The 27428-nt window shown below is 37.1% G+C and overlaps 1 protein-coding gene across 6 annotated transcripts in view; it reads right to left on the reverse strand.

Annotated features, from left to right (window-relative positions):
• Positions 1-27428, reverse strand: part of CSNK1G1 (casein kinase 1 gamma 1) — a 163207-nt gene that overhangs the window by 63945 nt on the left and 71834 nt on the right. For all 6 annotated transcript variants that reach the window (XM_045540907.1, XM_045540905.1, XM_045540906.1 and 3 more), the window contains 2 exons: positions 10366-10406; positions 3967-4036 (listed from right to left, as the gene is read on the reverse strand). In XM_045540907.1, the coding sequence (XP_045396863.1) occupies positions 3967-4036; positions 10366-10406 (111 nt within the window). The remainder of the gene's footprint in view (positions 1-3966; positions 4037-10365; positions 10407-27428) is intronic.

Below are 27428 nucleotides of genomic sequence, written 5' to 3' on the forward strand. Positions count from 1 at the left end.
AAAGATTTTAATAAAAAACATATATAGTATTTTTTATATACTAAGAAAATATATATGTCCATAGTACCTATAAGTGGAGAGATTTTATTTATTTATATATATATATATGTATGTATATATGTGTGTGTGTGTGTGTGTGTGTGTGTGTGTATACTTTTTTTTTTGAGACGAAGTCTTGCTCTGTCCCCCCACCTAGAGTGGAGTGGCATCATCACAGCTCACTGCAACCTCGAACTCCAGGGCTTGAGTGATCCTCCTGCCTCAGCCCCCACAGAGTGTTAGGATTACAGGTGTGAGCCACTGCACCTGGCCTATATTTTTTTCTAAACTTTCAGTGATGTTAGTTTTCTTTAGAACTTCCAAATTACTTTTTTTTAATGAAACTTTTTTTTCTTCTGGGAAGCTGCACATAGACAACTGCAAATACCTTCTCTAAAATTATTCCCTGATTTAGGTAGCAGAGTGGCAGATCTAAAGAGCTATTTTTGCTGAACTGTAACTGTTAAGCATAGAGCCAAGCAAAAAGTTGACGACATATGCCCACTGGTTCAATGTGATTGGGTCCAAATAAATCTCTAGCCACTCATTCACTTACATATTGTCTATGGCTGCTTGTAAGTTAGGAACAATCTCTAATGTTCATGTTCACATTTACAATGAGGCTGTGAAATCTTGTCTACTTTCTTGTCAACTGACCTACTTTCAAAATAAATTTCCTTTTCTTAGCCACTCACAAGAAATATTTTTATTAATAATTTGGTAAAAATCTAAAAAGGCAAGCTTATTAAATCTTCCTAATATCTTTCTATTACTGGACTACTTATGATGGCTTACCATGTGGCAGAACTACGTTGGGCCTTGAGCTACACTTTTAAAAAAGTCAATACCTAATCATCAACAGGATAAAAGAATCAGGATTTTTAACATATCCCAACATAGTACTGATGGGATAAAAAGAAATGAAATTTAAGAAGTTTAGGTGCTCAAAACCAATTATACAACTAATATAAAATGAAAAAAGTCTTGATTGATGGCAGGTTGTATTAAAAAATATTTATAAATTTCAGTTGAGTACAACTCCATACAAGCACAAAAGTCAACTATGTGAAATGGCTGTTAAAAAGCTACCATATGTGGTTATCACTTCACAAATATATACATATGTCAAAAAATCATGTACATCTTAAATACATACAATTTTTAATTGTCAATTATACCTTAATAAAGCTGGGGGGAGCTAATGTAAATTAAGAGAATGTTATGTCCAGATAAAAGAGGACAGTAATCCCACTGTCTCCATATCCAGAGTTACTTGTCTTGTTTTATGAGGCTCACTTAAGAGGAACATCACAAAACTAGGGGTGTTGTATGTGTATGTGCCCATCCTTTCTAGTGGAGCAATGACAGTGAAGTATCTGTAAGCCACGTTATGCAAAAAGACTGAAGGAACTGAAGACACCTGCCTTAAAAGAACACTTGGAGGTGGACGGTAAAGGGGGCAGTATATGACAGCTGTGGAGAATGCCTCTGAGCTGGTAAAAGAAGGCCCAACTGTGCCCCATGGAAAAAAAAAAGAAAAAGAAAAACAGACAATTTTTGGCCCAATATGAAGATCTTCAAATACCTTGGTCTTTCCAACAATGAGGTGCCTTGAAAAGTGCTGAACTCTCTGGTTAGAAGTAGTCAAGCAGAAACAGATGACCATTCATTAAGAAAATGTGAAAGCAATTCTTATGGGGGGGATTTGAAAAAGATATCTAAAGCTCTTCCTATCTTGGAAAAGCTTGTGGCTACGCTGTTAGTTGCAGGCAAGAGTATTAAGTAGACAACACCCACCACAGCTACTTAAAGAGCAGTGGATGATCTAAAGAAGCAGAAGAGAGGCCAGGAATCACTACTGAACTTCATACAAAACCTAGAAGGTTTTGTGAGTTGTAGATGATTGTTATAAAAGGCATTGGGAGACCAATGATGACCAGCCTACCTATCAGCCAACAGCCAGCCTGACCACTACAAAAGAGCCCTCCTATTCCCACGGATGGATATGATGATGCACCAGTCTCAGAGCTTCCAGTTTTTCCTTGCTGCCTTAAGTGAAAGGCAATACTTATGGTCCCCTTTCCTCAATGCTTTCCCTATTTACTTCTTGTTTTCAGTGCACAGAGCATGCTGAAACTTCAAGAATCTGCAATGTTCTGTATTTGGGGAGAGTACAAACCCAACAGCACAGATGTTATTCCTATATAACAAGTTCATGGAATTTTTTTTTTTTTTTTTGGTTCCTTACTGAAAAGGGAAGACTGGCCTGATTGGGTGCATCTGTTTGGAAGGGCTTACAGAAGAAATCCTAAAAACTGGCCTGGTCACTTCCCCACTCAAACTTCTAAATTGGGCTAGACTGAGCAAGTTTTTACCTGAGCCTTAGATTTATAAGACATGTACAAACATGCTTATAAGTGAGCTACGACAGTCATTACCCTGAGATTTATGAAACCTGGATAACATTATGAAACCAGGAACAACATAAGAAGAACAATATAAGAGGAGCATCAGAGAAGATAAGCCTCAAGTTATACATACATCCTGTGAACTCAGTTGCCAGTCTTAATTCTTATGTCAGGAACACCCCAATCAACCAACAAATATATACTGAAAGGCTACTATGAGCAAGAACTCATATTGTTGAGTTCACCATGGCCTCCCTAGGATATGACTATAACCGATAATTGGTCAGCGTATAATAAGACTTGAATAACATTCAATGGCTCTTATATAATTCTATGTATTTTAGGAAGTAAGACTCAAATTCCCTCAATATTACCTTCAATAGTGGGGCTTGAATTTGGAGCCATGCTTCAGTCATTCACATAAAACTATCACACTGAAGGAATCATAAAGTAGAGGAATTTCTACTAATATCAAATAATGAAACTAGCTCTGAAGGATTTCATCTTCTGAGAGTTGTCCTACAGATGCAACCCCACTTAGGGTTAGTAACACTTGCTTAGTCAAAACATTTTTCTGGAAGCCAGTAAAATACTTCAAAAATCAGAACTTTTAGGTAAAAACAGACTTTTTTAAAAACTATAAATTTGATTTTTAAACATCACCAAAGGTCATAGAATATTTCAATCACATGGATAGATTTTGAAAATTAAGAACAATGGATAAAATGACAATGCTGTGGTATTTCAGAATGTGTGTATTTTAGTATGGCTTTAAAACAGACAAACAGTCTCAATGTAGTAAAATACAGCTTGCAAATTACCAATCTTTCTGCCTTTATTTTGGTATATGTACAGAAATGAGAAAACAATGAATGAACTACCAAAAAGCAAATCCCCCATACCATGTGAATTTCAGGCAGGTGAAAGCATTTGAAGGTTGCTCTGTGGACACAGTGATGGCATCACAGATCTCCAATCAATTAATTCTTTTTTTTTTTTGAGACAGAGTCTCATTGTGTTGCCCGGGCTAGAGTGAGTGCCGTGGTGTCAGCCTAGCTCACAGCAACCTCAAACTCCTGGGCTTAAGCGATCCTACTGCCTCAGCCTCCCCAGTAGCTGGGACTACAGGCATGCGCCACCATGCCCGGCTAATTTTTTTTCTAGATATATATTTTAGTTGGCCAGATAATTTCTTCCTATTTTTAATAGAGACAGGGTCTCGCTCTTGCTCAGGCTGGTCTTGAACTCCTGACCTCAAGCAATCCACCCGCCTCGGCCTCCCAGAGTGCTAGGATTACAGGCGTGAGCCACCGCGCCCGGCTCCAATCAATTAATTCAACCGCCCTCCCAGGAACCAGAAGCAAGTTGCTCTTTGGTTGACAATGTTTATTTACCTATCCAGCAAGCAGGGGAGATATGTGGTCTGGTAAGAAATCTAAACCAGACAAGAAAATGTGTGTATTTTAGGGCTTCCTGCTAAGCTATATGCTAAGTAAATAGAGAAAAAGACTTGACTTACCCGCACTGCCAAGCTGTTTATAAAACCTGTACTCTAAATGAAGCTGCGGAGCGCGTGATTTTATTGGTTCCTGAAACCCAAGAAGAAAAAATGTGATCAGATTTAGACAAATGGGATTTTTCCATTCCTAGATTTTCAGAGTAAACAAGGGCTAAGATCACTTAATGTTTTAGAGATGATATCGTTATGTGATAGCTTTTTCTTACCACAATTTGCTTTAGACAGTACAGCTAAGAGAAGATGAAGCTGAATTACATACAACCCCTTCCAGGGATAAATAAAAATAGACTCTGCACAAGCCATCATTTAGGGATAGCTCCCTCACCATAAAATATTCTGAAATGTATTCTCCAAGGAAACCAGATCCCAAACCTTTTAAAAAGTACCAGCATGTATTTCCTGCTTCTTTTATTATGAATTTTGGGTGTTACACAAGTTTTATTAATAATATTTTTAGAAAAATAATATATGCTCAGAAAATAAATTCAAATATACCAACATCATAAAGTAAGTAAAAATAATCTGAGAGTCTACCATTTTAAAGATAGCCACTGTCAACATTTTGGTGACTGTCCTTCCTAGAATTTCCTTCCTTTTTTTTTTTTTTTTTTGAGACAGTGTAGACAGTGTCTACTTTGTCGCACAGGCTACAGTGCAGTAATGTGATCATAGCTCACTGCAACCTCAAACTCTTAGGTTTGAGCAATCCTCTTGCCTCGGCCTTCTGAGCAGCTGGACTATAGGCACGTGCCACTATGCCCACCTAATTTTTCTATTTTTAGTAGAGACGGGGTCTTGCTCTTGGCTCAGGCTGGTCCTGAACTCCTGGCCTCAAGTGATCCTCCCAGCTCGGCCTCCCAAAGAGTTAGGATTAGGGGCTGGAGCCACTGAGCCTGGTCTCCTAGAATTTCTTTATTCATATGTTTATATATAATATAGACTCACAAACACAATTTTTATATGAGATCATACTATATTTGCTGTTCAGTAATGTGCTTTCTTTTTTTTTGAGACCAGAGTCTCACTCTGTTGCCCAGGCTAGAGTGCCATGGCATCAGCCTAGCTCACAGCAACCTCAAACTCCTGGGCTCAAGCAATTCTACTGCCTCAGCCTCCCTGGGACTACAGGCATGCGCCACCATGCCCAGATAACTTTTTCTATATGTTTTTAGTTGTCCGGTTAATTTCTTTCTACTTTTTTGATAGAGACGGGGTCTCGCTCTTGCTCAGGCTGGTCTTGAACTCCTGACCTTGAGCAATCTGGCCGCCTCGGCCTCCCAGAGTGCTAGGATTACAGGCGTGAGCCACCACACCCAGCCAAGAGCATCTTTATGTGTGTTTCTTTTTACATTTATGAGAATTAAAGATTATAAACGCAAATGAAATATGTAACTAAAGTCAAAGTGGTGTTCAAGTTTCCAAAAATGGAGTTTTCTAAAGACCCAAAAGATAAAGCAGCCAAACAACCACACTTTGCTCTATACCAAACTTCCAGAACTGGCTGATTAATTATTCCAAATTGACAGTGTACCAGGCAACTAGCTTACAAGACAACCAAAAAATAACCTAAAAGATAGAGTTTCCTATGCTTTTTGTGAATAAATGATGGGCAGAAATCACTACAAACTTATTGTGATCTCTCTTTAAAAGCTCAACATCTACATACCCATTAGGATGACTATTATCAAAAACAGAAAATAACTAGTATTGGCAAGGATGTGGAGAAACTGCAACCCTATGTATTGCTAGTGGGAATGTAAAATGGTGTGGCTGCTGTGGAAAATGGTATGGCAATTCTTCAAAATATTAGACACAGAATTATTATGATGGTAGCAATTCCACTTCTGGGTATGTACACTCCAAAGAATTGAAAACAAGGACTCAAACAGATAAACTTGTACACTTATGTTCATAGCAGCATTATTCACAATAGCTAAAAGGTGGAAGCAATTCAAGTGTCCATCAATGGATATATGAATAAACAAAATGTGATATATGCACAGAATGAAATTTTATTCAGCCTTAGAAAGAAAAGAAATTCTGACACATGCTACAACATGGATAAACCATGAATACATTACGCTGAGTGAAATAAGCCAGTCACAAAGGACAGATGTATGATTCCACTTATATGAAGTACCTAGTATAGTCCCATTCATTCTTAGAGACAGGAAGTAGAATGGTGGTTGCCAGGAGGTGGGAAGAGCAGGGAATGAGCAGTTAGCATTCAATGGGTACAAAGTTTCAGTTGGGGAAGATGAAAAAATTCTGGACATGGATGGTGATGGTTTCACAACAATGTGAATGTACTAAATGCCACTGAATTATACACTTAAGAAACAGTTTTAAAACAGTAAATTCTAGTAACATTTTTTATTATTTTCACATTTTCCCCCATTCCATACGTTGCCTTTTTACTCTGTTGACAGTGTCAAGAAGCCGGGCATGGTGGCGCATGCCTGTAGTCCCAGCTACCCGGGAGGCTGAGGCAGTAGGATCGCTTAAGCCCAGGAGTTTGAGGTTGCTGTGAGCTAGGCTGACGCCACGGCACTCACTCTAGCCCGGGCAACAGAGCAAGACTCTGTCTCAAAAAAAAAAAAAAAAAAACAAAAACAACAACAACAACAAAAAAAGACAGTGTCAAGAAGTTTTAAATTTTGTTGAAGTCCAACTTACCTATTTTTTCTTTTGTTGCCTCTGATTTTGGTGTCATATCCAATAAATCACTGCCAAATCTAATGTCATGAAGTTTTCCCCCTATGTTTTCTTGTGTTTTATAGCTTTAGATCTTACATGTAGCTCTTTTACTCATTCTGAGTTAATTTTTGTGTATGATGTAAGGTAGGGATGCAACTTCACCATATGTGGATATCCAGTTTTCCCAGCACCATTTGTTGAAAACACTGTCCTTTCCCCATTGAGTGGTTATTTTATTTATAAAACAGACTCCAAGGAAGGAAATGTCACATCTTCCTTTAATAATTCATGCTGGTGTTTAATAAGTTTCATGGTTTGGAAGGCTTTTATATTTAGTTCAAATCTCATTACTGAAACTTAAACCTATTTATTTGTCTTATGTCTTCAAAAACAAAATAAAATAGTACAATAACCTTTTTAATACTATGGTAGCCATCTTCAAATAATAAAACCATTCGATCACTTCTTAGATTTTCTTTTTGAGGGAAAGTAATTTCAATCCTTTAACCCTGCGGTCCAACCCCTGGGCCACATGCCAGGTCCATGGCCTGTTAGGAACTGGGCTGCACAGCAGGAGGTGAATGGGCTGCAAGCGGCGGGCAGTGGACGAAGGCCATGAAACCAAAACCAGTCCCTGGTGCCAAAAAGGTTGTGATCCACTGCTTTAACCTTTCCTTATTGGTCTAATTTTTTAATTCTTTGATCATCTTTGAAGGCTCTTTCTGAAGCTACTTGAAGTTTTCTGCATTTTTCTTAAGATAAAGAATCCATAAGTCACAGAAATCAGAAGTTTCCTTGAAGTTATTTAGTATATCCCTTCTACTATTTAATTTGTTTCTAGGAAGATTTTATCTAAATCAATTCAGGCAGACTGGAATAGTCATATCCCTAGGGAGTTCTATGAAGAAAGAACTCAAAACCTTTGAGTGTAAAACCAACAATCATTAGGAGATGAACTTTAAGTTTCTCAAGATTCTTATAGTCAAAGGAAAAGTACATAAGACTAATTGTACTATAGAGTCACTTTCTTATTCATTTATCTCTTTAGATAGAGAAGGAGCACTCTTGAATCTCTATTTGGTTGTAGATCTCCTACTATATCAGTACCAAAGCAACCAGGTATAAAATCTGTACTTTAGCAAAATCACTAAGAATTCATAAGCAACCAAACAGAAACAGTGATAAAAAATCAACACAGAATTAGAGGTTGATCAAAACACAGAAAAGGAACTGTTTTTTTCTGGAGAAATATCCTTTGGATTCCGACAAACCACAACAGGCAATAACTTAAAAAACCACAAATCCATCCTCAAATATAAACTCTCAAACTTCATGCTGGAAACTTTAATAGGAAATATTCAATCTGATCTTGGGTAACCAAGTTAGTAAATAAAAAAGCAAAAACTCTAGAGTGCTAGGGCTGAAACGGGGCATATACCTCAGATATATTCAGACATGAGGGTCTTTTTATTGAAGACTGAGGGACTTACACCCTTCAGCCAATTCTCTTAGCACATTGTTGTAGCCTGTTCAGCCAACTGGGGGCTTCATGCTTTGCTGGAAGCACTATAAATAAAAGGCATAGCAAACAGTTGCTTGGGGAAGGCAGTAAGATTAGCAGCATAGAGAATTTTTTTTTTTTTTTTAAACAATAGTTTAAAAAACAGGCCCAGTGGCTCATGCTGTAATCCTAGCACTCTGGGATGCCAAGGCAGGAGGATCACTTGAGGTCAGGAGTTCGAAACCACCCTGAGCAAGAGCGAGATCCTACTAAAAATACAGAAATTTAGCTGGGCGTGGTGGTATGCGCCTGTCATCCCAGCTACTTGTGCAGCTGAGGCAGGAGAATCGCTTGAGCCCAGCAGTTCAAGGTTGCTGTGAGCTAGGCTGATGCCACTGCACTCTAGCCCAGGTGAAAAAGCAAAACTCTGTCTCAAAAGAAAACCCCAAAAACAAACAAAAAAAACAATACTTAGAAAAACCTCTATTAAAAAGAATCCTAGAAGTCTGGGTGATATGTAAAGGAAGGGCTCATTACACTACTTTGTTTACTTTGTATATAACTTTTTAAAGGGTTCTTGGAAATCCAAGAAATGAGAGCCTGCAATGAAGATCCAAACAAAGTAGAACAGAAACAGCAGTAGCAGGGCTTCCTTGCATTTTTGTGCCAGATGCTGATTACATTTCCAAAGTAGGCTGGCCATTTGCCAGAACATTTGCAGAATCACAGTTATTTTGGAACACACATGCCTGCCTGAAATCCTAAACCAACAGCAGCAGATGGCTACCTTGTAGGAATGTGATGCTTAAGGCAAATTTTGCTTTTACAAAGAAAAGAGTTCAATTACTGCCCCCCAATTCCCTTAGAGAATAGAAGCCTAACAGCAAGAGAGGAAGTCCACAGACAAGATTGTTAACCCCTACAATGCTTTTATCAAGACTTATTTGAAAGAGAAATGTGGTACTGAGACACATCATACTAGATGATAAGAATTCTATTCTTAGCTTTAATACCTGGCCATACAAAGCAGAATAAAAATTTAATAAAAGGAAAGTAGAATGTAATGGTCAATCATATCAAAAGCGTATTATATAAGCTTATCTCTACAGGTCAATAGGTATGAAAGCCTAATAAATATATAGTAATAAGGCAAAATTTTAAAGTGTTTTAGGGACTGCTGCTTCTTGTTAGTAGTCTCAAATAATCAAAGATTATTACAACTTACCAGAGCAGTAAAACAAAAAATAAAAAACCAGATGTACTAGAGAATACTTTTATCACCAAATTCCTATAAATAAAAAAGCATGGTTAATCCTTTAATATTCAATCTGACAGGATATTTCACCTGCATTTTCTGCTCCCAACAAGAGTTCCAGTAAAAAAACAAAAGAAAATACTTGGTTCCCTAGAAGTTACCTATTCTAAGCCTTTTCCTTCCACAATTAACTCCTCTGCTTTCAACTAATGAAGCCCAAAGCTACCTGTAAACTGAGAAACTTACTAGGATTCACTGTGAGGACAAACATTTACAACAGTTTCACTGAAACTAGTAATATTTCATGACTAAAAATGGTTTTGTTACCAATCTTAAATATAAAAGAATTGTTTCTTCTAAAATTATTAGTCCACAAAAATAAAATTATTAATTCCCTTTTTTAGTAGGATACTATTTTCAATGACTAGTTTCGTTATTCACAAGATTAGTATTAATATAATCAATTGACCTCTACTTCTAATTTGACCACATGATGTGTTCTGCATGTTTGACATATTTTTAAGGCCATGATTAGATGATCAGATATGGTTTTCTTCTAGAAGTACATTATACGTTACATTTAAAAAATGGATCAGTTATATTCAAGAAAAAAAAACTTTCAAATGACTGTATCTTTTTAAGATAGGTCTGTGAAAGGTACAGAGTTCACAGAATTACTAGGTCTTCCAGCTATTTTTTATAAACTAATTTTTGATTCATCATTGATAACACCATAGTTAGCATCATCTAGCTATACTGCATTATATACAATACAGTGATTCATCACTATAACACTATAATTGAAGAAAAATGACTACGTGGGATCATATGCAGGGGAAAAAAAACATCAGTATTTTTGTGAATACTTAAAACTAATTTCCTGTAAAAAGATATAAGCAATAAGAGCACCAAAACATTAATTACCACAAACATAGATTCTACTCACCAGTTTGATTGCTACATATTCATTGGTGTAGAGATTTTTACCTAAGGGGAAAGCAGAATGTATATGTTTTAGTGACATTTACTCTGGGAAATTTTAAGTAAAATATTAGCTTACAAGGTCATGAGAAAGGTCATATTCCCAATGCTGTTCACATATATGAAACATGATTTATAAGTGAAAAGCTAAACAGAGATAATGAGATCCAGCAAAACTAGAAAAAAACAGCTTGAGAATTTGGAAATTTATGCTACACATGAGAATTTTTTTTTAAAGAGAAAACAAATCTCTCTCTTGCTCTCACTCACACACACCCATGTTCTTATTCAGTATTTCCCAACTATTAAGCCATAGGGCAAACCAGCATTTCAACTAGCATTTCAAAGATAGAGATTTTAACTCTTGGCACAATAAACACACACTCTCATTCTTCTATCTGACAAATAAAAATTTTAAATGTTTTGTCATGATATTTAGTGTCAACTTTAGATGGCATAATCGATAGTGTGGGCTGGGCACAGTGGTTCATGCCTGTAATCCCAGCACTTTGGGAGGCTGAGGTGGGAGGATCGCTTGAGTTCAGGAGTTCAAGACCAGCCTGAGCAAGAGTGAGACCCTATCTCTACAAAACAAATAGAAAAATTAGCTGGGCACGGTTGCACATGCCTATAGTCCCAGTTACTTGGGAGGCTGAGGCAGGAGGATCACTGTAGCCCAGGAGTTTGAGGTTGCAGTGAGCTATGATGATGCTACTGCACTCTAGCCTGGAGGGCAACATAGCAAGACCCATCTCATTAAAAACAAACAAACAGGCCGGGCACGGTGGCTCACGCCTGTAATCCTAGCACTCTGGGAGGCCGAGGCGGGTGGATCGCTCGAGGTCAGGAGTTCGAGACCAGCCTGAGCAAGAGCGAGACCCCGTCTCTACTAAAAAAATAGAAAGAAATTATCTGGCCAACTAAAATATATATAGGAAAAAATTAGCCGAGCATGGTGACACATGCCTGTAGTCCCAGCTACTCGGGAGGCAGAGGCAGTAGGATCGCTTAAGCTCAGGAGTTTGAGGTTGCTGTGAGCTATGCTGACGCCACGGCACTCACTCTAGCCAGGGCAACAAAGCGACACTCTGTCTCAAAAACAAACAAACAAACAAACAAACAAACTCTGAAATAAAACCAATTATTGCCCAACCCTCCTTTTGGAGAACTCATCTAATGTCTGTAAGTAGATGATTCTCAAAGCTGTTTTGACTGTTCACCAGAACTCTGGCTCTGTATCTTTATTTCTAGGAAAGAGATCTTCATCCAGACAACACATACACATCTCAAAGTTCTTCCCGAAACATCAGTTTTTCCTCTCAACTTCCCTACTTCTATTAGTGGAATCAATACTCTCAGACTTCTATACTAAGAATTTGGAGTGATGATGAGCATGAGAGCAACAACTATCCCTTAGTAAGCCCATATTACATGCTGGGTACTCGGTTCCTTTCACCTCCCCACCTCCACTGATCCTTGAAGCCTTAGTTTTTAATTTCTCCTGAGTGCTTAGTACATATTGTATATCAATAGTTTAGCCACTGCACTGGACTTTATATTACTTCTTATACGTTTGCTCTATCTTATCCAGCTAAACTGTAAATATCTTGAGGGTAGGGATTTTAATAGTTTTCTCAATGTACTATAGTGCTTGAGGCCACGCTCTGCACATATCAGACACTCAAAATCTCAACTGATTAAGTTATTGGTACTGTATGAGTAGTATGACTACTTTTTAAATAATACATAGATGTAATATTTTATTTCTATATATACATAGCTGAATATATATGCATTGAAAAGGATATGAAAAGATATATATTAAGGTATTAAAATAATTGTTTCTTAGTATTTTCTGATTTTTATATAATATATATTTTTTTATAATTTAAAAAAAACTGCTTCATTTTGGAAACAAAAAGCTGCTTGCAATACAAATTCTCATTTATCAAGCTCTAGACAACAAAAGCCCTTTGCAATATAACTAGATCATAAGTTTTAATACTGCTATTAGGTTGCCGAGTACATTTATGTGTCAAAAAGTACACTAATTTAGGAATAATTTTTATATGGAAATAACATAATAAAGAGGACACATAGGTTGCCAAATACCTAATAAACCTTTATAACATGAATGACTTCTTTTTCTAAGGAAGCATAAGTAGAAAATAGGTATTTTCCCCTCTATATATTAATTTCCTCAAGCTTCTGAAAGTTGCTTTGTGTTTCAGATTAATGTTCCCACCTAAAACAATTTTTAAATATATTTTATTAAGTTGTAAAAAGGATAGTAATAACTAAGAGAAGAATAGATGAAGTATTAAGAGATAGCAAACTCCCAGGGAGATTAAGACTTTATGAGCTGGATATCTCATTGGATTATAATCTCTGCATTTTGTGAGGCTGAGGAGGGAGGACTGCTTGAGGCGGGGAGGAGGTGCCAGGAGTTATCAGCCTGGACAACATAGTGAGACCTCATCTCTACAAAAAATGAAAAAAATTAGTCGGGCGTGGTGGTGCATGCCTATAGTCCCAGCTACTGAGGCTAAGGTGGGAGGAATGCTTGAGCCTAGGAGTTCAAGACTACAGTGAACTATGATTGAGTCACTGCACTGCAGCATGGGTGACAAAGCAAGACACTATCTATAAAAATATATATATAAATAAAACCTCAATTTGGCCCAGGATTCCATCTACACCACCCACGATGTTGCACAAAGATTTTTTCAGGACAGCCCTTCTGGGCTCTGTGTAAGCATTGTTATTGTGACTTAAAACCAATTTAAGCACAGGCTGAACCCTAAGAATTTAGCAGTGTTTAGAGGAAAAAGGTCAGGTTATAAAAGTCTAAATTATAAATACATTTAGGGTCTTTCTGAACTGCTCAAATCTTCCCTATTCCAGTTTTAATAATAAGAATGACTGGGACATGAGGAAGTTCAGGCACCAAATGTGTCCCTCACTAATTCAGAGTACAGCATGTCTATACTGTTAAAGAATTAATGTATTTGAAATAAGTAACAGATCTTTAATTCGAGAGAGACAACATTTAAGAAACTGAGGTGCTGGCATATGTGTTCCAGAGGAATAAACCTGGATATATCTGATCTGTGAGCAAGAAGAGAAGGCAATTACACATTATAGAGACTAGGAGAACTGGGAAAGTCTCAAAAAGTATTAGTAATTCTTTCCTTTCTCCACAGCCTCCCTCCCACCAAAGCCATAAAGAACAAGCATGATATTAATAGTTGAAGAAGGGGTAAGAACATCTCAGGGTGAAGAAACAGCACAAGCAAACAAAAATGAGAAAGTAGATAGAACAGGCTGAGAATGGTGGATGGGCTGGGGTGATGGACTACAAGTCTCATCATGAGGATCAAGCTTGTGAGTAGAGTAGTGACATGATCAGATCTGTTATTTTGCATCACCGCTTGTGAGGCAATATAAAAGACTAACTAGAAAAATAAGAGACCAGAGGTAGGGGAACACATCTGAGTATTTAATGTACATGATATGTAGATACCAGACATCCAAAATGAGCAACACTCAAATTTCAGCATTCACAGACTGTACTCTAGCCCCTCACAAGGGCCTTTTGGGTAGTGGCTCAAAAGTTTGTCAAATAAACCATAGGATGTAATGAGTGTTAAAACAGAAATACAAACAAGTCCATAGAAGAGCTTGGATAAAGGAAGGTAACACATTTGGGCACTAGCAGCATTTTAAGTGAGCCCTGAAGGAGGAATAGAGGAGAGAATAAAGACATTTCTTATAAAACAAAATACCAATTTGAACAATAATGTGGAGACAGGATAGAAAATGCACAGAATAGTGCACAGATCACACCACTGCACTCTGGCCTGGGTGACAGAGCAAGACTCTTTTTCAGATAAATAAACCAACCAACGAAGAGCAAATGCACAGAATCTGATATACTGAGTGAAACCACATAATTAGAATACATGGTATGTAGGAAGAAATGGTGAGAGCAAAAGCTAGAAAGATCCTCTAGAACAGGTTATGAATAACCTTGAATATCAGCGTCTTACTCTAAGGTATGTACACTCACTGGTACATGGAAGTGTGCCAGGGCATTTGTGTACTAAGCTATAGGCCAAGTAAGACACACTTTTCTTGGATCTTCATTTTCATTTGAAGATTTGGGGAAAATCTTTTTTACATGAAAACAAATTTACTGTATTATAGAAATTATGCACAGATTTCTTTTGAAGGAAAAAAAAGCAAGGGTTCAAAGAAATCCCAGGCACTTATGGATCTGTTCCTTCCACATAGAGTCTTGAGGGGTCTCATCATTCAGGGTGTAACCTTTTCTTATTTTCCCTGCATTTAGCTAGGCAGCTACTTTTCACAGTGAAGTTGACTTTCAACTAAACTTTCCGTTTAAAACCCCCCTTCTGCATCCCACCTTTATGAAGTTCTTAGTATTTCCAATTCCAAGCCTATCTGGTATATTTTATAGGATGAACTGGCCTACCCCTTCAGGCACTCAGCTTTCTCTGGAGTGCTAAATTAGTTACCACTTAACTCTGTGCTTTCCAGCTTCCAAAATTTTGTTAACATTTCTCATCTGTTTTCATCTTCTCTTCCATTTTTTGGGTTCCTTGTGGTTTTCTGCTTTTTATTTTTAAAAAATCCCACTTCTAAATACACTTTTTAGTCTTAAGACTGAACCAGCATTCAAATCCACAAACTTTCATATATAATTATTTACGTATATATCTTTTTACCTCCACCAAGCAGTGAATTTCCTGAGGACGAGAATGTTCAACTTGTCTTTTTATCCCTAGCAACAAACATAGTATCTGACATATAGTAGTTAGCAGATGCCTGCTGAAGTGAAACAAATTGACTTGATAATACATAGAAAGTTCTTATGAGAAAGTTCTAGGGTGATAAAAATGGAAGTCTAGTTTAGAATCAGATTATGAATAATCCTAAATGCATATATAGGAGTTTTAACTTCATTCTTCAGTTTGCTGTGAAACCACCAAAGGTTTTGTGTTAGAGAAAAAGAAAATGGTGAAAGTTGTATTTACTAAATATTAATCTGACAAGCATATGCCAACAAACAGGAAAAATTGATAAAGAATTGATAAACTCCTAGACACATAAAACCTACCAAGATTGAGTCATGAAGAAAGAGAAAACCTGAACAGTCCAATAACAAGTAACAAGATTGAAGCAGTAATAAAGACTCTCCCAAAGGAAAGTCCAGGCTGATGGCATCACCGCTGAATCCTACCAAACATTAAAAAAAGAACTAATACTAATTCTTCTCAAACTCTTCCAGAAAACTGAGGAAGAGAGAATTCTTCCAAATTCATTCTGCATCCAGGCACTACTCTGATACCAAAAGCAGACAAGGACACAACAACAACAACAAAAAAAGAAAACTATAGGCTAATATCTCTGATGGAACGCAGATGCAAAAAAACGCAACAAAATACTAGGAAACTGAATCCAGCAGCACATTAAAAAAAATCATTCACCATGATGAAGTGTGATTCATCTCAGGGATGCAAAGAGGGTCCAACATATACAAATTGATAAATGTGATACACCAACAGAATGAAGGACAAAAACCATATCATCTCAATAGATGCAGAAAAGGCATTTGCTAAAATTCAACATCGCTTCATGATAAAAACACTCAATCAACTAGGTATACAAGAAATATACCTCAACACAAATAAAGGTCATACATGAAAACCCATAGCTAACATCATACTGAATGTACAAAAGCTTTTCCTCTAAGAACCGGAACAAGACAAAGATGCCCCCTTTGACTACTCTTATTTAACATAGTACTCAAAGTCTTATCTAGAACAATTAGGAAAGAGAAAGAAAGAAAGGACATACAAATTAGAAAGCAGGAAGTCATATTGTTCCTGTTTGTCAAGGACAAGATTATATATACAGCAAATCTCAAGGACTCCACCAAAATACTGTCAGAACTTATAAATGAATTCAGTAAAGCTGCAGGATACAAAATCAACATACAAAAATCAATAGTGTTTCTGTATGCCAACAATGAACTATATGGGAAAAAAATCAAGAAAGCAACCCCATTTACAATAAATGAGACAGCCTACATAACACCATACAAGGTGGCTGGCTGATACATCACAAAATGCTAGCTTGCTTGTGTTTACTTACTTTCGCTAAGGGCACCAAAAGAACTGAATACGTGTCATCCTCTTATTATCCGTATTTCTTAGAGATACTGGAGGTGATAATTCTCCTAAGCTAAGCATTGCACAAATGAATTGCTATGCAAGGGGGGAAATCCATCATTAAAAGTTAACACGGCTAGGTGCAGTGGCTTGCACCTGTAATCCCAGCTACCCAGTAGGCTGAGGCAGGAGGATCACTTGAGCCCAGGAGTTTGAGATCAGCCTGGGTAACAACAGCAAGAATCCAACTCCAAAAATATTTTTTCAAAAATTAGCTGGGCACAGAGGTCTATGCTTACAGTTTCATTTACTCAGGAAGCTCTCAAGATGGAAGGATGATGATTTGAGCCCAGGAGTTCAAGGCTGCAATGAGTTATGATCAGACCACTGCACTCCAGCCTGGGTGAGAGAGCATGATGCCGTCTCTAAAATATAAATAAATAAATAAAAGTTAATAGGCCAAAACAAAATGTAGCTATGTTTTGGAAGTCTAGATAATCATTCAGCCACTAGCCTAAGTAATATACAATACTCAGAAATTTTTCTCTGGAAGAATTTAATTACAAAGATTGACGGTTAAAATCCTGCCCATTTAAAATGAATAATTGCTTCAGCTAACAAAATAAAAATAAAAATGTATCAGTAACTGTGAGAAAGGCAGGCAGTTTAATGGACAGAAAAATGCCATTGATAAGCTGGCAAAATCCCAAGCACTCAAAGCTTTTAGTATGTGTTGACAAAATCCACAATGCTTCCCAAGCTCGCTTCCTGGCTATGGGTTCTTTTATTGTTAATGGAAAAGAAACTGCATTAGATAGTAGTTTTTGAAGCTTTATATCTAAACTCAGCCCTTTTGAAGCAGCAGTCCGGGATATGATGCCATCTATAAAACCCTCTGCATGAAGACTTCCTGTTCAGTAAGTTACCTACAGTGACAACATTTACCGTAAGCTTCATGAGACAAAGAATTATTTCAAAGAACCAGCAGGTCTCAGTTCTCAGAGCCACACTGATAAAGGAACATACAGCCTCAGGTTCCCAGTTTAGTTAGCTCTCCAGCTGTCACATTTTCTTGCCCTAAAGTGAAAGTAGTACATGTATAAATTACTACAAAGAACTTGTAAAAAATCCAGCCAAATGAACTTGAGGCAATTAGTAGTTAAAACAAGTAACCACTTTTATGTTAACTCAGATTGGTTGCCATAACTATTCAGGGCAAAGAAGCCAAGTTGGCCTATTGCCTCCTTCCACCCAGAGAGCAACTTCTTAATTAGGTAGTACGATTAAGGGGAAGAAGATAATAAAAGGCACTACCACTTTAAAGAAAAAAGCTAGAGGACTTTTTCATTTTTACTAATGTAATACTATTACTGTATTAGTACACTATGCAGAAACATTTCCCAAATGGTTAGTAGTTAAGAGCAAAGATAATTTCTTCCAGGGCCAAGTTTTTGCAAGGGATTACCTATCAATAACTGTAAGCAGTTTATCATAAAAAAATATGGCTGGGCACAGTGGCTCATGCCTGTAATCCCAGCTACTCCAGAGGTTGAGGCAGAAGGATCACTTGAGGCCAGAAGTTCAAGACCGGTCTAGGCAACATAGCAATATCTGGTTTCTAAACAAAATTTTCTTTAAATTAGGTAGCCATGGTGGCACATGCTTGCAGTCCCAACTACTTGGGAGCCTGAGGCGGGAGAATCCCTTGAGGCCAAGAATTTGAGGTTGCGGTGAGCTATGATTGTGCCACTGCACTACAGCCTGGGTAACCGAGTGAGACCCTGTCTCTAAAGAAAAATATCTTATTAAAGCTTGCTTAGACAGGGTGCGGTGGCTCACGCCAGCACTCTGAGAGGCCCAAGTGGGAGGATCGCTTGAGGTCAGGAGTTTGAGACCGGCCTGAGCAAGAGTGAGACCATGTCTCTACTAAAAATAGAAAAATCAGCCAGGCGTCGTGGTGCATGCCCATAGTCCCAGCTACCTGGGAGGCTGAGGGAGGAGGATCACTTGAGCTCAGGAGTTTGAGGTTGCTGTGAGTTAGGCTGATGCCACAGCACTCTAGCCCGGGCGACAAAGCAAGACTGTCTCAAAAAAAAAAAAAAAAGCTTAATACCACTGGTGATGGTATAGAGTATGTTTATTATTATATTAACAAAACAGACAGTACTAAAATGTTTTCTAAACTGTAGGACATGATCCATTAGTGGGATGTGATGTAAATAAATAGATTCAAATACTTATTTGAAAGAATGTCTTGACCGACAAATTCTTTAAAGAAAAAAAAGTATAAAATAAAAAGTGCCAGAGTATATCATAATAAAGGTAAATATTATTTCATGAAACTTTTTAGATACATACATATATATTAATTATGTATGGATTAAATCACAATATTCATTTTTAGTATGAGTCATGGTCAAAAAAGAATAAAAGCTATCAATAAAAACTTTCTAAAAAGCAGTTTCAATTATTTCATTTTGAGATAGAAAGCTTAGGTCAGTGGTTGGACTAGCTTTTATAATTTTCCTAATGCATTAAACATGACATTCTGATCAACCTGTTAGTAGGAAAAAACGAGGATGCTTCTAACAGCTGAAAGTCTGGAGTGTGGGTAGGTGGAGTGATGTAAAAGGGGGCAAGGGCCAAAGGAAAGGGAGGAGGTAGAGGTCATTTATAAATCGTGTTAAAGCAAGACCCACACTCTATTTTTAAGGGTGAGTATGTGCAGTACTTTCAAGAGCCTATGCTTTACAAAACAAATGTGTAAAACTTTCTACATTATAGTCGTGGGGGAAAAACTGGAATGAATCATTCCAGAAAGCATGAAACTCTGCAGCAGAAAAATATATTTTTAAAACTTATGCATAATTTCAAAGGTATATGATTCCCCCCATGTAACACACTCAACTTCAATAACCAAATTATTTTGAAAAAAAATCTCAGATATCGTATCATTTCATCAGTAAACGTTTCATTAAGGGTATGTAATAGACTTGAAGTAGTTTTTCGGAACAAATGGGTTATTTACTATTTGAAGACCTCTATAATACCAATGTGGAAAATTAAAAGATCAAATGGAAACCCAAGGAAATAGAAAGGTGACAATACCATTGAGACATTGCAGCTACCCAAGTAGAAAAAGAGTCCAAACAATCCTTTGAAAAGTAAAAGTACTGAAAATGGAAAGACAATTATGAACAGAGTTCACGGTAAAGCAGTTAATCCAACAACTAAAATCATTAATTATCAATGATCTGAACTTGATCATCATGCAAAATAGTCAAATATATATTCCTGCCAATAAAAATGTAGACCTCCATTCTAGGCGGTAATTCAAATTTTGAGAGGATATATAGATGTTATTAATGAAGGGTAGGAGTAAAAGAATATTTTTATGTAAAATTAGGCACTCAACTAATGTACATAATGGAGAAGCCACAGTATCATGAGAACTTCATAAATTCCACTGATGCACCTATGTTCCACGTCTATGTGTTTTTCATCCTAACAAAAGTATGTAAATAGGAGCAGTGTTACCCCTACATGTTTCGTATCTTTTTAAAAAAGTCTTCTTTTACTGTTAATTATCCGGATATTTCCTGAAGAGTCTGGCACATAATTTTCATCACTATTTAGAGCCACTGATAGTAAAGTAGCTCCACCTGAAACTGGAAAGCTGTGTTAATATGAAAAAACAAATTTTAATCCTCTTGCATAAATGATGCACCTTTTTTGTAATTTGTTTTAATTTACTTTTTCTTTTTTTATTGAGGTGTAACTTACGTGCAGTAAAGTACACAAATGTTAAGTATACAGTTCAGTGAATTTTCATATGTATCTGTACATATATCCATGTAACCACCATTCAGAAAGAGAATATTTTCAGCATACCACTAGGCCTTCTTGTGCCTCTTTCTTCCCAATCAATAATTCCCACTTACCATCACCAAAAGTAATGTTTTTTTTTTTTGTATCTTTCTTTTAGTTTTTAGTAATCTGTTTTCATTGCTATTGCAAGTGATCAGTTTTGCTTATTTTGGACACCATATGGATGGAATTATCTAATAATCACTATTTTGTGTCTGGACCCTTTTCCTTGATTATGTCTGTGAGATTCGTCCACTTCGTTGCATGTATTAGTAGTTCATACCTTTTCATTACCATATGGTATTCCATTGTATGAATATAGCACACTTTATTTGGGCTGTTTTCAGTTTGGGCCATTAGGAATAATGCTGCTATAAACGTTCTTCAACATATTTCTTGGTATACATATATATGCATTTTTTTCAGTACATACTAGAGAGGAATGTCTGGGTTACAGACTATTCTTATGCAGAAATAAAACACCCATCATCTGATGAATGAATAAACAGAATGTGGTGTATATATACATATATATATATACACACAATGGATAAAGAAATGACCTATCTACAAGTGATCCATAAATAAGAAAGCATACAGCTTCCTCCATTAAGACCATATTGTTAATTAAAAAGAAAAAATATATTTTATGTATACACACACACTCATAAATGTACAGGTTTCAGTGTGTTATATAGTCCTTTCTTTTTCAGTTAGGACAATAAACTTATCAAATTCACTTTGTGGCCAGGCACAGTGGCTCATGCCTGTAATCCCAGCACTCTGGGAGGCCAAAGAGGCAGGATGACTTGAGGCCAGGAGTTCCAGATCAGCCTGGGCAACACAGCGAGACGCCCATCTACAAAATAATTTTTTTTAATTAGCTGGGTGTGGTGGCATGCACCCATAGCCCCAGCTACTCGGGAGGCTGAGGTGGGAGGATGGCTTGAGCCCAGGACAAGAGGTAGTCACCCCATTCAGGCCTACCTTGCCTTATATTTTATCTTACTTTAAAACTGCTGCTTCTCCCTCTAAATCAAAACTCTACTCTGTTGGTGTCTTAAGCTAAGCATTAAGAAGCAACCAACTTAATTCCATTTACAATAGTCAAGAGATAGGAGCAACCCATATGTCCATCAATGAATGAATAAACAAAATATGCTACATATATACAACAGAATATTATTCAGCGTTAAAAAAGGAAATTCTAACACAAACTATAACACAGATGAACCTTGAGGATGTTATACTAAGTAAAATAAGCTTGCCACAAAAAGACAAATACTGTATGATTCCATGTATACCAGGTATCTAAAGTAGTCAAATTTATACAGAATGCAGAATACAAGTTACCTGGGAAGAGGGCAAAATGGTAGTTGTTTAATGGGTACTGTGTTCCAGATTTACAAGATGAAAAAGTTCTGGAGATCCATTCCAAAACAATGTGAATATACTCAACACTGCTGAAATGTACAATTAAAAATGGTTAAAAGGGTAAATTTTGTGGGTTTTTTACCAATATTTTATTTTTTTATTTATTTTATTTTTTTTTTAGACAGAGTCACGCTCTGTCACCCTGGCCAGAGCGCCGCCGTGGCGTCAGCCTAGCTCACAGCAGCCTCAAACTCCTGGGCTCAAGCAATCCTTCTGCCTCAGCCTCCCAATTAGCTGGGACTACAGTCATGTGCCACCATGCCCAGCTAATTTTTTTTCTGTATGTATTTTTAGATGTCCATATAACTTCTTTCTATTTTTAGTAGAGACAGGGTCTCGCTCTTGCTCAGGCTGGTCTCAAACTCCTGACCTCAAGCGATCCACCCGCCTCGGCCTCCCAGAGTGCTAGGATTACAGGCGTGAGCCACCGCACCCGGCCCAGAATTTTATTTTTTAAGGGGTGGGGGGCTGAGAGAAGGGGTGTTCAGTTGCTTTGTTTTTTGTTTTTGTTTCTTTCCTTAATTTCCAGAGATGGAGTCTCACTCTTGCTGAGGTTGGTCTCAAACTCCTGAGCTCAAGCAATCCTCCCACCTCAATCTCCCAGAGTGCTAGGATTACAGGCATGAGCCATCATGCCCGGCCTTTAATCAGAATTTTAAAAAAATGAATTTGGGCATTCCTGTTCAGACTCACAAATATCATTTTTAGGTAAATTCTGAAACCCATATTGTCAGTGTGATAATAACTATTGTCATTCTGAGCATAGTCACCACCAACTTGTAATGAGAGAACACGGTCTCTGGAAAGGCCATATCAAGATTTAACAACAAATTAGTTTGCTCTTTAAAAATAAAAAAGACAAACCAACTTAACCGCATATACAAAAAGCATGAATAACTGAAAGCATAACCATTTACTGGACTTGCTAAACTCTAATTTGTAGTATTTTAGGCAATGAAGTATTTTTTGCTAAAACGCAAAAGTTTTTCTGCTTTAGTGGCTAGAACTGAAATGTTCTTAACCTATGCTCATCAGATCCCCATCCAAAGGAAAAAAAATCTTTCCTTGTGGGGGAATAAACATAAACATCAAACAAGCACCATCTCCTTTTGAAAATTGCCTTTCTTTAGATTACCTTAAAGATCTGGTAGAAACAAATAAATTATAGGAGGAGTCTCTCTCAGTTATTAAAGTGATTATGAAAATAGTCAAACATAAATAAGAATACAAAACCATGATTCACAATATATAACTAAAGACTGACTATAAATGAAGTAATAGTTGTATCTCTAGTGGATAATTTATTGAAAAATAAAAAATTTCTCAAATGTGATGCCATTTGAAACTTTTTTTTTTTTTTTTTTTTTTTGAGACCGAGTCTCGCTCTGTTGCCCGGGCTAGAGTGAGTGCCATGGCATCAGCCTAGCTCACTGCAACCTCAAATTCCTGGGCTTAAGCAATCCTACTGCCTCAGCCTCCCGAATAGCTGGGACTACAGACATGCACCATCATGCCCGGCTAATTTTTTGTATATATATTTTTAGTTGGCAAGATAATTTATTTCTATTTTTAGTAGAGACAGGGTCTCGCTCAGGCTGGTCTCGAACTCCTGACCTCAAGCGATCCACCCGCCTCGGCCTCCCAGAGTGCTAGGATTACAGGCGTGAGCCACCGCGCCCGGCCCTGAAACTTTTCTAATTCAAAATGTGGTTTCCCAGGAGGGAAAAATCATTTCAACCAATACCAAGTAATTATTATTCTTTTTTTTTTTTTGAGACAGAGTCTCACTCTGTTGCCTGGGCTAGAGTGCCATGGCATCAGCCTAGCTCACAGCAACCTCAAATTCCCGGGCTCAAGCAATCCTTCTGCCTCAGCCTCCTGCGTAGCTGGGACTACAGGCATGCGCCACCATGCCCGGCTAATTTTTTCTGTATATTTTTAGTTGTCCAGTTAATTTCTTTCTATTTTCAGTAGAGACGGGGTCTCGCTCTTGCTCAGGCTGGTCATATCAAGTAATTATGATAATACTTTTTCTTTTTGGAGACAGGGTATCTCACTATGTTGCCCAGGATGGTCTCAAACTCCTGGGCTCAAGTAATTCTCCTGCCTCAGCCTCTCGAGTAGCTGGGATAACAGGTGCATGCCACTGCACCCAGCTGTACTACATCTTAAACAAACCCAACATAATATCGTACGTAGTTACATTAATTACATTAAAAAGTCTACATATCTATTTTAACCAAGACTATATATCTTTTTTCCTAACAGCTTTTGAGAGATAATTCATACCATAAAATTCACCCATTTAAAGTGTTTTCAGTGAGTTTCAGTATGTTCACAGAGTTGTGCAACCAGAACTACAATTTTAGAACTTTTCCATCACCTCAAAAAGAAACCCCATACTCTTTTATTTGCATGTACTATTACATACCCACCATTCATCCCAGCCCTCCTCCCCAACACACGAGCCCTAAGAAACGACTAACTAATCTACTTTCTGTCTGTACAGATTTGTCTATGCTGGACATCTCATATAAATAGAATCACATAATATGTGGTCTTTTGTGAGTTGATTCTTTCACTTAACATATATTCAAGGTTCATCCATGTTGTAGCATGTATCTTCATTCCTTTTTATGGCCTAATACTACCACATTTTATCTATTAATCAGGTGATAGACATTTGGGATGTTTCCACTTTTTGAGGAATTGCTAGACTGTTTTCCAAAGTAGCTATACCATCTTACATTCCCAACAGCAGGGTGTAAGAATTCTGATTTCTACACATCTTCCCTAACCAACACTTGTTATATATTATCTGATTCTAGCCACACTAGTGGGTATGGAAGTGGTAACTGTGGTTTTGATTTGCATTTCTCCAATGACTAATAATTTTGTGCATCAATTTCGTGTGCTTCTTGGCCATCCTTACATTGTCTCTGGAGAAATGTCTATTCAAATCTTTTGCCCATTTTTTAATTGGGTTATTTGTCTTTTTATTGTTAGGTTATAAGAGTTCTCTGTATATTCTCAATACCAGCCCCTTATTAGATACATAATTTCCAAGTATTTTCTCCCATTATGTGGGCTGACATTTTATTTTCTTGATGGTTTTCTTTCTTTCTTTCTTTTTTGAGACATGGTCTTGCTCTGTCACCCAGGCTGGAGTGCAGTGGCATGATCATAGCTCACTGTAACCTCAAACTGCTAGGATCAAGCAATCCTCCTACCTCAGCCTCCTGAGTAGCTGGGACTACAGGCATGCACCACCACATCTAGCTAATTTTTATTATTTGTAAATTTTTGATAGAGATGGGTTCTCGTTATGTTGCCCAGGCTGATCTTAAACTCCTGACCTCAAGCATTCCTCCCACCTTGGCCTTCCAAAGTGTTGGAATTACAGGCGTGAGCCACTGTGCCCAGCCTTTTGATGGTTTCCTCTGTAACACAAAAGTTTTTAATTTTGATGAAGGCTAATTTATCTATTTGTTTCTGCTACTGTTTATGCTTTTGGTTTCATATCTAAGAATCCATTGCTGGCCAGGCGCGGTGGCTCACGCCTGTAATCCTAGCACTCTGGGAGGCCGAGGCGGGTGGATCGCTCAAGGTCAGGAGCTCGAGACCAGCCTGAACAAGAGCGAGAGCCTGTCTCTACTAAAAAAATAGAAAGAAATTATCTGGTCAACTAAAATATATATAGCAAAAATTAGCCGGGCATGGTGGCGCATGCCTGTAGTCCCAGCTACTCGGGAGGCTGAAGCAGTAGGATTGCTGAAGCTCAGGAGTTTGAGGCTGCTGTGAGCTAGACAGACGCCACGGCACTCACTCTAGCCCAGGCAACAAAGCGAGACTCTGTCTCAAAAAAAAAAAAATTAAAGAAAAAAAAAAAAAAAGAATCCATTGCCAAATATGAGGACAGTAAGATTTACCCTTATGTCTTCTTTTAAGAGTTTTATAATATTGGCTCTTACATTTAGCCCTTTGATCCATTCTGGGTGAATTTTTATACATAGTATAAACTAAGGGTTCAATTTCAATCTACTGAATGTGGCTATCAGTTTTCCCAACACTATATGTGTTTAAAAAAATTATTCTTTCCCTATTGAATGGTCTTGGCCCACTGGTCAAAATGCAGTTGACTAGAGATTCATAGACAGATTGTGAAATGTATTCCATTAACCTATATGTTTATCCTTATGCCAGTCCCACACTGTCTGGATCACTGGTGTTTTATAGTTAGTTTTGAAATCAAAAGTATGAGTCATTCAACTTTGTTCTTCTTTTTGAAGATTTTTTTTTTTTGCTCTTCTGGGTCCCTTGCAATTCCATATAAATTTTAGGATCAGCCTGTCAATTTCTATAAAGAAGCCAGTTGGGATTCTGATAAAGACTGTGTTGAATCTGTGTATCAACTTGGAGAGTACTGCCATTTTAAAGATATTAAGTCTTAAGATCCATGGGCATGGGATGTCTACCATGCTTTTTGGTCTTTAATTCCTTGCAACAATGTTTTATAATTTTCAGAGCATAAATTTTACACTCATGTTGTTAAATTTATTCCTTAGTATTTTATCCTTTTTGATGCTGCTGTAAATGGAACTGTTTTTTAAATTTCATTTTTGGATTAAATACATCCATTTTTGTATAATACTGAATCAGACCTCTTCTCTCATGATCCATAGCCAGAAGTATATTATGTCTTTTAATTAGAACATTATTAGTATCTCTTAAACACCAACTAAGAAACTATTTTGGCTGCTAAGAGATTTTTTATTTTTATTGTTTTGGTTTGTTTCCCAGTCCTCAGCTTTGCTCCACAGAGCTGGGGATTGCTAACATAAATGATACTATATGAAGTTTTCCTATAACATGGCTAAAATTTTCAGCAAATGTAATTTATGATTTTCATTTATATTACTATTAACTTATATTCTACACATATTCTCATGAAAAATTTTACATTTAGCCTTGACTACTCTCAAATACAAAACTTTTAGAGTAGAATAAAACTGCAGAAAAATGTGTTTGTGTGACCAATATATAAATTTACTACCCAATATATATAAAATAAAAATAATTTAGTAAGGTACAGAGGAAGATATATTTCTAATAATTATCTTCATGAAAACGCTTATTGTGGTATTTATTTACAATAATAAAAGCTTGGTGTAACTGGAAACCCAATTTTATGGTTAACAGTTCTAATAATCCACTTGAAGAAACAGAATGTAGCCTACAGCCATTAAAATTATATTCATGAAAATCACATAGCATAGTAAGTAAAAAAAAAAGCAGAATCCCAAGGTAAATCCATTTTTTTTTTTTTTTTTTTGAGACAGAGTCTTACTCTGTTGCCCGGGTTAGAGTGCCATGGTGTCAGTCTAGCTCACAGCAACCTCAAACTCCTGGGCTCAAGCAATCCTTCTGCCTCAGCCTCCTGAGTAGCTGGGACTACAGGCATGTACCACCATACCCGGCTAATTTTTTATATATATTTTTTAGTTGTCCAGCTAATTTCTTTCTATTTTTTTTA

This window comes from Lemur catta, chromosome 1 (assembly GCF_020740605.2).
Source record: "Lemur catta isolate mLemCat1 chromosome 1, mLemCat1.pri, whole genome shotgun sequence".
NCBI lineage: Eukaryota > Metazoa > Chordata > Mammalia > Primates > Lemuridae > Lemur > Lemur catta.